This window comes from Urocitellus parryii, chromosome 4, assembly GCF_045843805.1.
Source record: "Urocitellus parryii isolate mUroPar1 chromosome 4, mUroPar1.hap1, whole genome shotgun sequence".
Classification (NCBI taxonomy): Eukaryota; Metazoa; Chordata; class Mammalia; order Rodentia; family Sciuridae; genus Urocitellus; species Urocitellus parryii.
This window is the reverse complement of record NC_135534.1, coordinates 149,682,145-149,699,792: the sequence shown is the minus strand read 5'-3', so window position 1 is coordinate 149,699,792 and position 17,648 is coordinate 149,682,145. Positions and strand designations below refer to the sequence as shown.

At 34.6% G+C, this 17,648-nt stretch overlaps 1 protein-coding gene across 2 annotated transcripts in view; it reads right to left on the bottom strand.

Annotated features, from left to right (window-relative positions):
• Positions 1 to 17,648, bottom strand: part of Uhrf2 (ubiquitin like with PHD and ring finger domains 2) — a 78,829-nt gene that overhangs the window by 55,870 nt on the left and 5,311 nt on the right. For both annotated transcript variants that reach the window (XM_026391472.2, XM_077797029.1), the window contains exons 2-3: positions 15,318 to 15,551; positions 3,967 to 4,226 (exon numbers count right to left, since the gene is read on the bottom strand). In XM_026391472.2, coding sequence (XP_026247257.1) covers positions 3,967 to 4,226; positions 15,318 to 15,551 — 494 coding nt within the window. The remainder of the gene's footprint in view (positions 1 to 3,966; positions 4,227 to 15,317; positions 15,552 to 17,648) is intronic.

Sequence of the window (17,648 nt, the reverse complement as noted above, 5' to 3'; positions counted from 1 at the left end):
TTAAGACTGCCCCAGCAACATAGTAAGACCCCCAATTCAAAATAAAATTTAAAAAATGCCTTTAAATAGTTCCATTTTAAACTAACAAACAATGCATTCTCTCTAAGAATTCCAGAGATGGGTTCCTTAATCCAATATATGATACTTTCCTTACCTTTGCTAAATGACAGCTTGTACACTGCTGCAGTCAGAGGTTCGAAGATATGATTATGCAGAGATTTTTCCTAATAAGCAGATAGCTTTCAACTTATTCCAGCAGGAGGAAGATGAAGTTAGTTCATTGGGGAACGTGGTAGTATCATAAATGGAATAAGATGATGGCCTATAAGTACTTAATGCCTATTTTGTTTAAGTACCAATAACAAAAAAGTGACTTTGAGAAATGCTGGAAGTAAGTTATACTATAAAGATATATGTTTTCTGTACAAGTATCTCTAAAAGAGTTTTTATTTAGGCATAGCCTCTCCCTGGTAATTAAGGCTTTGATAGGTGGAAAAGGGAAGTAGCTTTCCTCATAGCCAAGTTGTGTATGCCTACTAACCAGGTACTTTTAAAAACAACTTAAGAATTCCTTCAAATCTTCGTCTCTGGAGTCAAAATATTCCTACTGCTGACTAATAGAATTAGTAACTTTATAAATTCCCTTAGCAATGTATCATCTCTACTGAGTATCCCAGTCTATGTCTGAAGATGGCCAATGGCTTTTCATCAGCTACATCTCAAGGCAAACCATTCTCTACCTTTAAAAGTTTGACTGTTAGAAGTTTAGGTTTTCTGAAACTTAGCTGTGTAGACAAAACTTCCTTCTAGATAAAACTTTTAAAATACAAAAGCTAGCTGGGCATGGTGGTACATGCCTTTAGTACCAGCAGTTCAAGAGGCTGAGGCAGGAGGATCGCAAGATCAGCATCAGTCTCAGCAACTTAGTGAAACACTGTCTCAAAAAAAAATTGTTTAAAATATTTTTTTAGTTGTAGATAGACACAATATCTTTATTTTATTTTTATGTGGTGCTGAGAATCAAACCCAGTGCCTTCCACATGTGAGGCAAGCACTCTACCACTGAGCTATACAACCCCAGCCCTATCTCAAAATTTTAAAAAAATTTTTAAAAAGGAATAGGGATATAGTTCAGTGGTAAAGCACCCCTAGGTTCAACCCAGTACCAAAAATAAATAAATGAATAAAATGTAAGGGCTATCATGACTCAAAGTCTTTCAAGTTAAATATTTAGTTTACAATTATTTTTCATTATGGTTTTACATGTTTACATTTTTAGTTCTATTCTGACCATGCACCAGGTTTTATTGATATTGGCTTTAAAATATGGGAGCTAGAGGGCAATACTGCAGACAGGGAATAGGCAATTCAGTACAACCACAGCATCTCCTAATTCTATTGACTCACTTGGAGCATAATATTCAATAAAAATCTAATTATTACAGTTGGACAGTGGTACAGGCCTGTAGTCCAATATATTTGGAAGGTTGAGACAGGATTGCTTGAGCCCAGAGTTTAGGGCCAACTTGAGCAATCCAGTCTGGTAGAGTGACATACACCTGTAATCCCAGGAGGCTACGGCAAGAGAACCACAAGTTCAACATCAGCCTGGGACATTTGGCTAGACCCTGTCTCACAATAAATATTTTTAAAAGGGCTGGGGATGTAGCTCAATGGTAAAGCATCCTTCGGTTTAATTCCCAGTACTGGGAGGCAGGGGGATGAATACTTTAAAAAATCTGTTTATTACTAGTAATGGGCCATATACTTCACCAGCTCTCTGCAATGTATCTACCTACCATCTAAAAAGAACATACTCTATAACTTATTGAAATCACCATATATTTCATTAAATTTTAAAATTCATTTTTCTAATACTATAAAAAAATGAAACTTTAAAAGACTGTCACATCCTATCAGACAATGGCTCTTTCTAGATGCTTACACCAGCACTTACTTATCCTTAATTTTTATCCAAATACTCTTGTATTGCATATATTGTATACTGTATTTTATATATCTTTTTTCTCTTTTTAAAGGTGTAATTTATATTTACCTATCACTGTGCTTCTGTTTTCTTTTATTTCTCAAAGAGAGTTCAGCTATTATATCTTTAAGATGCCAACAATGAAATATTTAATTCTATCATGTAAAATTACTTAGGGAAGATAATTTTAGTTTTATGTGTGTTGGATTTAGACTTCCTTTTACTATCAATCCTTCTTATCAAGACAAATTTCTCCATTAAAAAAAAATAGCCAAATAAACACCAAGTAACAATGGTTTGTGCTCTCATACCACACCAAACTTAAGCACTGGACCTATCCCTTAGATAATCTTTATTAAAAAAAATCTTTAAGAGCCTCTAAAACTATAAAATTTAAAAAGCCTTGGTTCACTCAGTGTTAAAAGCTTCTTACCCTGTTTCTGTGTTATGCCATTCTGCATAAATTTTTAAATAATTCTTTTTATTGGTCAGAATGAAGTCCCATGTATCAGTTTTCCTAGTTATTCTCCAATTCACTTAGAGATAAAAAAATCAAAACACTTAAAAACATTCTACTTATTGAATATAGATAGTACAGAGAGCTAAAGTCTCCTACCACCCAAGTACAGAGAGCTAAAGTCTCCTACCACTCAAGTAAAATCCAGAGACTGGTAAATCCAGAGACTGCTTATTATCAACACACAGACTCTAACCAATTTCTATACCAGCCCTGATTCACCAATATTGCTAGTTTGGCCAATCCCATATCTTAATACTCACTCTCATTGTTGGTTCTATTACCATTTACTATGAAAAAAGTAGAATGATGGCTCATTTGAAGTAAGCAGTGTTGGCAGGTTAACTACCACAACAAAAAGTATCAGAAAAGTAAATAAAGATTGAATGGGTCTTCTTTTGACCCTATTTAAAAATCTGACACCAAAGTCTTTTTATACAATCTTTTTTTTAGAGGGGAGATTGGTACCAGGGATTGAATTCGGGGGGCATTCAACCACTGAGCCACATTCCCAGCCCTAATTTGTATTTTATTCAGAGGCAGGGTCTCCCTGAGTTGCTTACTGCCTTACTTTTGCTGAGGCTGGCTTTGAACTCACAATCCTTCTGCCTCAGCCTCCTGAGCTGCTGGGATTACAGGTGTGCACCACCATGCCTCGATTTTTTATACCATCTTTAAGGTAAAAAAATTTACAATCATCCTAGGATTTCGAACTCTTACATGACAAGAATTTGCTAATATAATATTTTCCATACATATTAAGATATTATTTGAGTGGTAACTTAAGTTCATTTTGTATGTTTAATAAATATTCAAATCTATCCCAACAATAACTTTTGTATTACAATTTTCAAAAGGGATAAAGAAAATTTAGTGTTAGAATCTAGGCTCTAACAGCCAAGTTCTTAATCTCATCTCCATCTGCACATTTCAGAACATATTTTGTCTGGGGTGGGGGATATTGGGCAATGATTGCTAATGGGTACAGGATTTATTTTAGGGGGGGCAACAAAAAAGTTCTAAAATTAGTTTGTGATAATGCATAGTCCTATGAATGTGCTAAAAACATTGATGATTACCCTTCAATTGGGTAGACTATGTGTAAATTATCTAAGTAAAAAAATTGTTACTTTACTCTAATGGCTTCTACACTATGTTATAAAACACTTTCTAAAATACTCTTAAAGTATATATCAAAAACCTAATGAAGGCAAACAGAAATCTGTGCATCCTAAATTAAGCCAGAAAAGACAAACCACTTAAGAGCCAGAGACGACCAAGAGTTAAAGGACCCTTGTTCATTAGTTAACAATCACCAAATAGAACAAAAGTAATAAATAGATTGAACATGACTTCTAAATGATTTCTTCAGAATGACTAAAATAACCTTGGAATGCAAGGCTGTGCTTCTATAAACAAAAACATGAATTTTCACGAAGTCCTCAATAGCATGAGCACTTACTCATCATACTCGATATGATAAATAACGTCTTCATCAGCAGCAACAGAGTCTGAATTAGATGTAGAAGGTACATTGTCCAATTTAATTGTGTTCTCTTTGGAATTATGATTAACATTTCCATTAGTCCTTTTATAAGAACTGCCATTCTTCAGTGGAGTTTTGCCACGTGAATGTCCATCAGAAGCTCTAGTAACACTATGTATATGTGCTTCAAACCAAGCACCAAGGCCGACATCTCTGGCATCCACCAATTCATTTACCTAAAAAAAGTTTAAAATTAGTTAATGAAGCTTAATTTCATTTATTGCTGCAAAAATATTAATATAACTCAAGTATTTCAGAGTTATCATGGTATACAGTATTTGCAGCCACTGATGTTTTCAGTGATTAGTTCAAAACTAATCTTTCCAGATTATACTATCTCAAACTTGGTGAAATATGAAAGTTAACTTTCCTCCTAATTTCCTTCAGTGAAATAGGTTTTTTAATTACTCAAAACCTATTCTATACTATAAATTTTTTTTTTTTTTTTTTTTGGTGATACTGGGGCTTTAACCTAGGACCTTGCACATGTTAGGCAAGCATTCTAAGTTGCACAGGCTAGTTGCAAACTTGTGATTCTTCTTCCTCAGTTTCATCAGTAGCTGGGATTACAGAGGTATGTCACCAGGCCCAGCTGCAAATGCAATTTTTATATACCCAAGAGTCAATCTTGCAAGTTGTTGAATAAGAATACCACTAATGAAAAGCCAGGGTTTAAACTATTATGACTGTTACTAATTTATTCCATTAATTTCTATAATCATAAAGATAACTTAATAGCCAGTCCAGCCAGAACACAGTAAAATATTAATAGAACATAAAACTTTACAATGAGAAAATTATGCATAAGAACACAGTGAAACATCTAATGAACCCATCTACAGTATAAAATTGGCAAAGTTCCAATACTAGTTAGTAACTCACTAGGAAAATACATTTATTTATCACTGGAAAAAAGTAAAGATAAAAATGTAAAGACAGATTTTTAAGATACAAAACGGGAAAAAAGACACAAAATGGACACAATCAAGTCCATGTATGAAAGTGTATGAACCAGAACTAAACCATGTCATCTGATAAAAGGAAAACAGTATTAAAAAACAGTGTTAAACAATTCTCAGGTTGGTATACCAGGGAATTGAGTCAAAGAATGGAAACAGGTTTTTAAAAAAATTCTCTCCTAAAACAACTGAGAACATTGGTAGGCTAAGGTTCTTTCAGGACAATAACAAAAGGATCTCTTCAACCTTGACTTTTTTCTTTCTTTAAAAACCCTTTAAAAAGAAAACCTGAAGTCAATACATGATTATCATCTCATCAAGCTTCCTTAGAAGGTAGAAGAGACCACTTAGGGTGTTTAATATAATTCTGACAGACAGTATATAGCTTGGGGAGGAAAGTATATACTAAAAATTAAATACCCATATGCTACATAATATGCAAGGTTTCTTACTTAGGTTTGTCTAAGCCTAACAAACAATGATTCCTATTTTATAAGAAAACAAATGCGGGGCTGGGGTGGTAGCTCAGTGGTAGAGAGTTCGCCTAGCACGGGTGAGGTCCTGGGTTTGATCCCCAGCACTACATTAAAAATAAATAAATTAAAGATATTGTGTCCAACTACAACTAAAAAAATAATATTAAAAAAAAGAAAGAAAACAAATGCTTCAGAAGTTAACTTGCTCTAGGTAAGAACTACTGAAATATAAAGTCAGGATTAAAAGACATCTTGACCTTGAAACTTACTTTTTTGCCCTTATACCAAGAGTTTTGACAGATAACAAGATAGGAAAATAGGCACTTGAAAGTAAGCAATGAACTCAGAAATAAGGTATTAAAAATACAGAAAAGTTTCAAATCACCAAGCTGACAACAGAAGGTAGAGAGCGTACAGATAAGCCAAAAGGTATTAACTTTCACTACCAGAAGAGGTATATTTGGCCAAAACATGTAGCAATAAAAGAGTTTGAAAGACATAGTTCAATATAACGTAAGAATTAAGATCTTAGGAGAAAAGAAAGACCTAAGGGCCAACCAGGTTAAGTATGTCAAAGAATCAGAGATTGAACATACTATATGCTGCATAAATTAATTTACATATTAAATGGACACAGGCTCATTCCTTCCATAATCATTCCTGACAAACTTAAAGACATTTTGTCTTTTCTAGGCAACACAACTAAAACAAAAAATAAAATCATCAATGTTAAAATCCGTAATACTTGGGAGAATAAACTGAGGTCACTACTCTTTCACTGCAAGTCAAAAAATGTAAGGTTTCATAGAGCACTACACAATTATTGTTGCAGCAGAGAAAATGACATATAGTTGATACTAAGATAAGAACAGCAAAAACACCTTAAGCAATATAAACCTGACTATGGAGTAGTAAAAAGAACAAATCAAATATTGAATTTGCCTATTAAGTGTAAGAAACTTGCAGGCAAATGTAGTTCCTGGATAACTCAATAACTGGAAATAAAAGAGAATTAAGAGAAACCAAAATCAACAGAAAAATACTGCCAACGTTTAAACATCACAGAGAGAATTGAAAACCTATAAAGGTAGAGCATTATTTGAGTAGAGTAAACCTACATTTATAAGTGGAAATAAGAGCTATAAGTTTTATTATTTTATTAATTTTAGTGAATAACTCCCAATAATGCATATAAAATGGGGTGGGGTGTTTCAAATTCAAAAGTTTTGCACATTACATAGACAAACTAATTTACATGAGTCAAATTGTGTGTAAGAGATTAAGGTTCTTTTGCAGAGCATGAATTTTGATGACAGTTCAGAAGAAAATTACCTAAACCCATATAAGTAACATGAAAACTGGATACTGCCATAATAATATAATCTAGCAGAAATTAAGAACTGAAGTAGTTAGCGAAGAGAAGAGTAAAACTAAAGAGAACACATGACAAAAGAGGAAAACAGAATGTGTGTATATGTCTAAGAGAGAAAGAGAGCAATCAATTCTCAATTGTATACACAGGATTTTAATTTATGGAGGAAACTGAATCATAATATAGAGAGATTAAAGTCATTGAAAGAATTAGCATTTACCAAGAAATGAAAGCAAAACCAGGAGGTAAGCACCAGGTTTGGTCAGGAGGCAGAAGAAACTAGGGAAAGTATACCACAGAGTCTCTACTGTATAATGTGGGTGAACTCTAGGCTATAGGGGTAGTCTAAAGTTGTACCTGACCCTACATGATCAGTACAGAGGAATATTGGTTTGACATGTGAGAGATAATGGAGGGGGGTTAGATGACTCAAGATTGGTTGCTTTGTAAATGAAAAGCAGGCTCAATGACAAGTTGTTGACTGTCTCTAGGAATTAGCTTGTCCTACCAATCCCCAACACCACCAAATAAAACAGGAGTTAGCCCTAGGAACACTATTGTCTCCCCAGTAAGCAAGGCCTCAAAGATGTCAAAACATAAAATAAAATTTAAAAATTATATATGGAGTGAGTGGTTTGAGTTGAAAAGTTATGGGGGGAAAACCAGTAACATAAGTCTATACTTAAGAGCTGAATTTATTCATATCAAAGATATAGCCATATATAGAGAAAAGTCTTCCATGTCCAGGTATTTGTTAAGGGAAAAGAAAGGAAAGGAGGAGGAAAAAAAGAAATGAACTAATGCCATTGAAAGCATGGGAAGCAAGGAAGAATAATACCAACCAGCAAATACCAGAGATTTTACTACATGTCAAATATATTTCTAAATGCTTCATTTATTCCGGGGAAAATACTACAACTCTGCAGATAAACTTGGGTTCAAATCCTTCATCTATCACCTTCAAGGTAAAATCTTGAACACTTTAAGTAGTTCCAGTTTCATACTTTGTAGATGTAAGAGCATGTGCATTTGAGATAAGGTTTTAAAAAAAATCCATACTGTGCCAATCCAGCAAAGCACATAATATGCACAAAAGTAACAAGTTTCCTTATACTAAGTTTCAATATGTCCCATGTTAAGACTCATTAAAACTAAGTAGTCTTAATTTCCCATACTCTGCTTCGTAAACATTAGTAATTCACAGTTATCATACATTATCTCCTCTATTGTAATACAAAAATCATTCCTATTTTCCAATGAGGTTCATATATGAAACAGACTCCAGAGAGGGCACAGCTTAAAAAAAAAAAAAAAATGCGAGCACTAAGCTGAGAACCTAGGTTTCTCCAAATTTGAACATGATTCTCCCATAACATTTTCTTCAGAGTTATAAATAAAAAATTGCAATATGGTTCTGTTTACATAAGTTAGAAGCAGAAAAATTAGGGTAGATAAATAGGTTACATGTTGTTAATAGGTTGCTAAAGGTTATTAATAGGATCAAGTTAAAGAATAAAGAAATGATAGCTATAGAAGTTTGGGTAGTAGTTACAAGTAGAGAAGAGGCACTTGAGTAAACAAAGACTACATGGGAAGGAGTTCCTGGGGTACTACTATTCTATTTCATAATTTGGGGTGGTATTTATAAACACTGATTTTGTAATATTTCATTAAAACTTACTCTTATAGATTTGTATTGTCTATTGCACTTTATAATAAAAAAGTTAAATATCAAGAATTGCACTGTGGACAAAGATAAAATGTGATACACCAAAATAACAATATTTTTACATAAATTATTGAGGTTTCTTTTTTTCCTGTATTTTCTATGAACATAAGAGATAATATGTAAAAAGTTTAACAGTGCCACATACTTAGCTAAACCTTAAGAAACATTTCTAAATATATCATTTAGACTGGATGACAGCCATTTCAAAAGCAGACTTTATTTGAGCCATATAAATAAATATTTCATATTCAAAAATGAGAATTAAAGTCAACTTAGGTATCAAAGTCTACCCCATTTCAGAATATAAATCAATTCCTCATCTGGAATCACTGTGATTAGCTGGGCATGGTAGCACATGCCTGTAATCCCAGTGGTTTGGGAGGCTAAGGCAAGAGATTACAAGTTTGAAGCCAGTCTCAACTTAGTGAGGCTCTAAGCAAAAAAATAAAATATATGGGCTGGATTGTGGCTCAGTGGTAGAGCGCTCGCCTAGCATATGCAAGGCCCTGGGTTTGATACTCAGCACCACATAAAAATAAATAAAATAAAGGTATTGTGTCCAACTGCAACTAAAAATATAAATATTTAAAAATTAAATAAATAAAATAAAATATAAAAAGGGCTGGGAATGTGGCTCAGTGGTTAAGTGCCTCTGGGTTCAATCCCTGGTACCAATAAACAAACAAACAAACAAATCCAGCCCCTTGCACAATCTTCTACAGTGATTAGTGATAGCCAGTCTCTTAGAATATATGAAAAAACTCTGAAACAAAATATAGCTAAAAAATATAAAATGCAGCAAAACAAGAACGATACTGGGTAACTAACAAATTTCAGGTTAAAATTTCATTTTACTGTATTATTGAAATGTTTATTATGTCAGTTTTAAATACAGTTAATTTGGAAATTCACCTTTTGCATCCTGTTTATCACAAGGTTCAAAGAATATTTTAGTCAAAAGGAAAACAAAACCAAGGAATGTGGTGCCCTCCTATACTCACAGCAATTCAGGAAGCTCAGGCAGGAGGCAAGCTCCAGGTCAGTCTAGGGAATTTAGAAGACCTTGTCTCAAAACAAAAAGGGCTACAGATATAGCTCAGTGGTAGGGCACGCCTGGGATCAATCCCCAGTACTAAAAACAAAACAAAGCAAAATCTTAACAATGCTAAATGAGATGGGCAAGATCTCAAGATAAAGAGAAAACCTCCCAGTTTTTAAATAACCTAAAAACAATTTAATGAAATTTTTACACGTTTGCACTATAAAAAATAAAGGAAATTCAAAACAATTCAATCCAAAAGTAGCAACTTCTAAGTTGTTCCCAGTTTAACTAAAAAGTATCTAAAAATAAGATACAAAAAGGCTAGGACAAATTATTTGTTTACCCTTCAGCTTCTAATATTTAGTATCAATATACACTAGATATCCAAATATTCATGGAATGAATGAACTGTCCCAAAATTAGCACTTCTAAATGAAAAAAATCACTAGTCAAATCTCAAATACTTGGGCTGGGGATGTGGCTCAGTTGGCAAAGTGCTTGCCTTGCATGGACAAGGCCCTGGGTTCAATCTCCAGCACCACCAGAAAGAAAACAAAAAACCAAAAAAACTTAAATACTTAACGAAAATTACTAAGCTTCATCAAAAATAAATCTGTTAGTCTCTTCAACAAAGAAGGGTCAATGGAGCTTTAAAAATATTACTTATACAAGAAATAGAAAAAGAAATCATGAAATTAATTTGGAAAAATAAGAGACCCCAAATAGCCAAAGCAATCCTTATCGAGAAAAATGATGCAGGAGGCATCACATACAGGACCTTAAATTATACTACAGAGCTACAGTAACAAAAACAGCATGGTATTGGCACCAAAACAGACATGAAGACCAATGAAACAGATCAGCAGGCACAGGGATAAATACAGTTATCTCATCCTAGACAAAGGCACTCTAAATGTACATTGGAGAAAAGATAGCCTATTCAACAAATGGGTCTGGGAAAACTGGAAATCTATTGTGTAGAAGAATGAAATTGAACCTCTATATCTCTCCCTGCACAAAACTCAACTCAAAGTGGATCAAGGACCTAGGCATTTGACCAGAGACCCTGCACTTACTAGAAGAAAAAGTAGGCCAAGTATCTAACATGTTGGCTTGGGAACCAAATTCCTCAACAAGACTCCTAAAACACAAGAAGTAAAATCAATACCCAGAAAACAAATAACCCAATCAATAAATGGACTGAGGAACTGAACATATACTTCATAGCAGAAGAAATACAACTGATCAACAAATATATGGAAAAATGTTGAACTTCTCTAGCAATCAGAGAAATGCAATTAAAACTACACTGAAATTCCATCTCACTCCAGTCAGAATGGCAGTTATAAAGATACAAGTAACAATAAATGTTGGCAAGGATGTGGGGAGAATGGTACTCTCATACATTAATTGTGGGACTGCAAACTAGAGCAACCATTATGAAAAGCTGTATGAAAATTCCTCAGGAATTGGAATGGAACCACCATTTGACCAAGTTATCCCATGCCTAGGTTTATACCTTAAGGACTTAAAAATAAGCATACTACAGTGTCGCAGCCACATCAATGTTTATAGTAGCTCAACTAACAATAGCCAAGCTATGGAAACAACCTAGGTGTCCTTCAATGAATAAAGAAAATGTGAGATATATATATATATATATATATATATATGAAATGGAATATTACTGAATGAAATTATGGCATTTGCCGGTAAATGCATGAAACTGGAGAATAGGCAAAAAAAAAAAAAAAAGAAAAAGTTCTCTCTGATTTGTGTATGCTAAACCACAACAAGGGAGGGTGGAGAGGAAAAGAATACAAGTCCATTGGATTAGACAAAGGGAAATATTGGGGAGAGAGGGAGGAGGGGAATACTTAAAACAGAATTAATTGGTCATAACTTTCCTAGCTTTGTATTTGTATACGTGATGAGAGTAACTCCACATGATGTACAACCACAAGAGTGGGAACCTAAATAGAATAAGTTATACTCTACGTATGTATACTCTGCCAAAATACTTCCACTGTCATGTATAACTAAAAAATAATAATTAAAAAAATACTGTATTGAGCTGGGTATGGAGTGCACACCTGTAATCCCAGGAACTCGGGAGGCTGAAGCAGGAGGATCTCAGGTTTGAGGCCAGCCTCAGCAATTCATCAAGGCCCTATAAGCAACCTAGTGAGACCCTGTTTCAAAATAAAAAGGGCTGGGATGTAGTTCAGTGGTTAAATGCACCTGGGTACCAAACTGGCTCTCCTATGCAAACAATTTCATCTCTTCCCCAAATAAATCTATTCAAACATAGCAGCTTCTAAACTATAGCCAAAAAGAGGGTAAACGGTAATACTATTAACTTAATATGCAAATATTAATAGATACATGTATATACATGTGTTAGCATATATTTCCTTACTCAACTTGGGGCCCTTGACACCCTCAGCAACAGTGAGGCTCTAAGCAACTTAGTAAGACCCTGTCTCTAAATAAAATACAAAATAGGGCTAAGGATGTGGCTCAGTGGTTGAGTGCCCCTGAGTTTAATCTCCTGGTATCCCTCCACCTCTGCAAAAAAAAAAAAAAAAAAAAAAAAAAAAACCTACCAGAATAATTTGAGTACCAATACATACACAGATGCAAATAACTGAATAAATGGGAGAGAAAAGACAAATCCCAGCTACTCAAGAGGTTGAGACATGAGGACTGCTTAAGTTCAAGAGTTCAAGGACAGACTTTGCAACAAAGCAAATCCCCATGTCTTAAAAAAATAAAGATCAAGAAGCCAGGTACAGAGGCTGGGGTTGTGGCTCAGCAGTAGAGCACTCACCTAGCATGTGTAAGGCCCTGGGTTTGACCCTCAGCACCATGTAAGAAAAAATAAAAATAAAGTTAAAAAAAAAAAAAAAAGAAGCCAGGTACAATGGCACATGCCTGAAACTCCAGGAACTCAGGTGGCTGAGGCAGGAGAACCACAAGTCAGCCTCATCATTTTAGTAAGACCCTGTCTCAAAAAATAAGGACTGAGATGTACTTCTACAGTAAAGTGCCCCTGGGTTCAATCCCTACATAAAAAAAACAAAGTGAAAATTTTTAAGAAGGAAACATACACACACATACACACACACACACACACACACACACACACACACACACACTTCTTGCCCTGCACCATCTTGGGACTACCAACACGAAATCAATCACCAGATGCAGCCCTATGACCAGAACTGAGGGCCAAAATAAATCTTTTCTTTATAATTTACCCATACAGTTTGTGGTACTGTATTAATAGCAAGAGAAAACAGATTTAAGACAGTTATCTATAAGAGAGATGAAATGAATGGATGATATTAGAAAAAACAGCTAGTTGGCTTTCAGCACTTTAAATAGCAAACCAACAGAAGTTGAAAATTCTATGAAGGAATGCATCAGAGCTGTTCATCACTGCACATCTAGTACCTAGAACAGCACTCTGCACACTATGGGTTCTCAAAATTTGTTGAGAACACAGGAGGGAGGGAAGGAGGAAGGGAAGAAAGGCAGGAAGAAAGAGCACTGTATAGAGCACTATTTTAATTTATTCCCAGGTTTTACCTTTTGTTATTGCTTTTTTCTTTCTCCTTTACTAATTGATTAGAGCAAGGAAAGCTATTCATATCACAATATTAACTTCGAAAATGACCATCTGACTGCCTGTTCATAATGTTCTAAAACGTTTATTTTTCCAGTCTTCTTAGGTATCCGTAAGAATAACTTTTCCCTAACAATTACATTTCATTTTGTTCTGCCTCACTGTGTTACCTAGCACTTCCAGAAAGATGCCAAATAAAGGCAACATTAAATGGCTTCCTTGATGGGCTCCTGACTTCACTGGGAATACTTCTAGTTTTTCCCCACCATTAAGCATGATGCTGAGCATGATTTAACATATTCATCTGTTCCTCCTAACAAGGACTTTTTTAAACATAAGGAACTCAAAATTGTATTTAAATGTAGAAAACATTTTAATTTAGATAATTTTCTTTAGTTTCTTAACGAATTCAATGGAAACATTTCCAAATAATCAACTATCCCCATTTTCTGTCAAATTATATTTTGTCAAGGTAATATGTCTTTTAGTATAGTCATAATTCTATTTGCTAAATATAACTTGGGTTTCCATCAATGTTAGTGATGCTGATGTGCTTTTGGCCATGTTTTAGTATTAGTGTGAGCTAAATTTAAAAAGCAATAGGAAGCTTTCCTTCCTTCTTTATGCTATGTGTCAATTTAGGTAACATCAGAATTATCTATTCCTTATAGGCTTAAAACAATTCTTCAGTTTATCTCCCAAAACTGATACTTGACTTTTTTGGAGCTAAAGCTCTTTGCTAGTTTTCTTGAACCTTTCCTTACACACAGATGTCTGCATTTTTCCACAAATGCCAAAATTATCTTGATTTACATTTTCTTAAACAATTTATTTCATCCAGCAGTTTTTAATTTTTAATCTCGAAAATGTTTTGGAAAACTTATTTAGGTGCTAATTTATCCCAATTGATTAAGAAAAATAAGTTATAAAGATAGGAAATGAAATAAAGGTGTCAATTTATTAGAATTTGGAAGAGTTGCTGGATACAAAAGTCAACAAGTCAACTGCATTTCTATGTATCAGCAAATAAACTACTATTTATAATAGCATCAAAAGCATAAGGCTACTAGAAATAAGACATATAAAGAGAGAATTCATTAAAACTTCAAAGGTCTAAATGGAGAGGTACTGAATTACAAGACTCAACACTGATCCATAGCTGCAATTCCCAATGAAATTCAAGCAGAATATTTGTAGAGCTTTGACAAACTAATTTCAAAATCTTTAACTGTAAGTGTTAAGAGCCAAATAACAAAGATACCCTTGAAGAAGAATGCATTTGGGAATATGGAGGAAGGGATATATCAAAAAAGTCTATAAGGCTACAGTCCTTAGACCAGTATGGACACAGGGTAAACTAGGCAGGCAAGAGGATCACAAGTTTGAGGCCAGTCCAAGCAATTCATCGAGACCCTGTCTCAAAAAATAAACAGAGCTGAGGAAGCAGCTCAGTCCTTGGTACAGTACCTCTGGGTTCAATCCCCACTACCACAAACAAACAAATGAAACCCCACCAGAAGCTGGAAACAGACCAAATATCTATTATGGATTAGTTATGTGGCATGTTAATAAAATGGAATAATGTAATATTGTAAAATAATAAAATGTAGCTGTATGCATCAGAATCTCTCAATTATATATAGAATTACATAGAATTCCATTATATAAATTCAAACACAGACAAATCCACCTATTGTTTAGGGAAATATACATAAGTAGTCAAACTAAAGAGAATGATCATAAAAGTTAGAACAAAGTCAGTTTACCTCTTAGGGAAGCCTATTCTGGTAGGGGCACACAGGAGGCTTTAAAAAGGTACTGGCATCATTCTACTTCTTAACCTTGGTAGAATTATATCTGTTTGTTTTATTATTTAAACTTTGCATGCACATTTTATACATTTATGTATAAAGTTCAAATTTTTAAAGACTATTTTTATAAGTTAAAATATTGACAGCCTAATCTTTATTTTCAAAGGCAATCAATGTTTACTTATTCACAACATACTAAAGAGAACAGACATCTGTATTCTTACAACTAAGTCTGAAGACAACATACCTTATATAGTCCAATGCCAGGATCAATAAGACAAGCACGAGTTGACGTAGATGGTTGGCTAGAAGATCCCACCTTTGCAGTTTTCTTCACTTTAGGTGGACTATTAGAACAGGGTTTAGTCTGTACATCAGTCTGTTTAGATGTGCTAGGAAGATCAGGATCTGGACGAACTAGTAGCTGAATTATATCATTCAGTCCAACATCATAGTCAAATAAAGTATATCCATTTTCCAGCTAGAAAAAAAAGAAAAATATATTAAAAGGCTTCTCTTAAGTCTTAAAAAAAAAAAAACAACTTATCTTTTGTTGCCTAAATGTTCAAGCCAGAATATTAAAATTCATAGCACTGCAACTTAGTGATCTGAAATAATTCTTATTATTTTATGACCTTTAATGTCAGCATTTTCTCCAGACCCCAATCAATACTTACAAACTACTCCATAAGCCAGGCACAGTGGTATATGCCTATAATCCCAGTTTAGGCCTGGGGAGGCTGAGGAAGGAGGATCACAAATTTCAGGAAAAACTCAGCAACTTTATTGAGACCCTGTCCTAATTTTTTTTTTTTAAAGGGGAAGGGGATGGCTAGGATGTAGCTCAATGGTAGAGCACCACTGGTTCAAGCCCAGAACAAAAAGAAAATTAAAAAAAGCAACACTGCACATTAGCTACAGGGAACACTGCTAGCCATGAAGAAGAAAGAAGAAAGAAGAAGAAAATAGAGCATCCTTGTGACTGTGATCTCATGACCTAGCCTATCACCAAATGTTCATTTTAATGAACAGTGCCTGAATCCACTGCAAGGAAAAAAGAATTTTGAAAGCAATGACCTTGCTTTGTAAAGATATTAAGTCAAATACTATCTTTCTGAAACACTGCTGAGATGCACACATGCGCCTCTATATTTTTTCTTGTTGGTTCTGGGGATTGGATTAAAGTGTAGTTCTACCACTGAGCTGCACCCCCAGATGTTTTTTTAAGACAGTCTTGCCAAATTGCCAAAATTGGCCTTGAACTTGTGAGCCTCCTAACTCAGTTTCCCGAGTCCCTGAGTTTAGAAGCATGCATCACTGACCAACTTGTCAATATTTTAAAAACCAGGCAGGAATAATTATAATTCTTGCTTATGCTATATTCCACTTGCCTGAAGTTCTCTGATTTTATGCATTTACAAAGATTACTGAGTTTTAGCATGAAATCTTCCAGGACAAATAGCAAATAAGTCATCTTGCAACTCAGACATATTTTGAGGGTTATGGGTTGAATTGTACTTCCTTTCCCAAAAGAGAGATTGATGTACCTACTTAGGGTGCATAAGGCCCTAAGTTCAAGTCCCCAAACCAAACCAAACCAAAACAAACTTCAGAATGTGACTATATTTGAAATAAGGGCCATTAGAGGCAGTCAGATCGTACATTTCACTGAAGAAGTGCAAAACTTTTATTTGTTTTGGGCTGAGTTGTGTCTCCCTCCCCATTTTGGGGGAGTACCAGTGATTGAACACAGGGGTGATTTAACACTGAGCTACATCTCCAGCTCTTTTATTTTTGAAAAAATATTTTTTAGTTGTAATTGGACACAATACTTTTATTTTATTTATTTATTTATTTATATGTGGTGCTGAGGATCGAACCCAGGGCCTCTCACATACGAGGCAAGAGCTCTACAGCTGAGCTACAACCCCAGCCCTCTTTTATTTTTTGAGACAGGGTCTTGCCAAGTTACTTACTGTGATAGAATGAATCAAGAAAACTAAATTCCTTGAAGATCAGATCATTTTCCCCAGAAATATGACCAATCTGAACTGTGCTCATTCTCCCCTCTGATCACCATTCACAAGTCAACTAACTCTGGCAATATTTGAGAAGTCAACTGAAAAGAATAAGTCTGTTAAATATAGCAGACTTATAAACTTATTAATACACTAGATCAGTGATTTTAATTCCTATAGTCCAAGAACACCTCAAACTTGTGAACATCCTGTCTCAGACTTGTGAGTTTACAGGCTTGCATCACCATGCCTCACCCTCCCATGCTTCAGTCCTAATCCCCAATGCCTCAGAATGTGACCCTATTTGGAGACAGAATCTTTAAGGAGATAATTAAGTTAAAATGAGGTCGTTAGAGTAAGCCCTTAATTCAATAGGAGGGGTATCCTTATAAAAAGGGGAAATGTGGACCAAGGGAAGATCATGTGAAGATATACAGGGAAAAGGAGGCCACGTGAATGCACTAGATAACATCTCCAAGGTTAAAAAAAAATTCCTGCAAACACAGAAGCACAGGGATTCTCCTCTAGACTTATCAGAAGGCACATCCCTGCTGACTAAC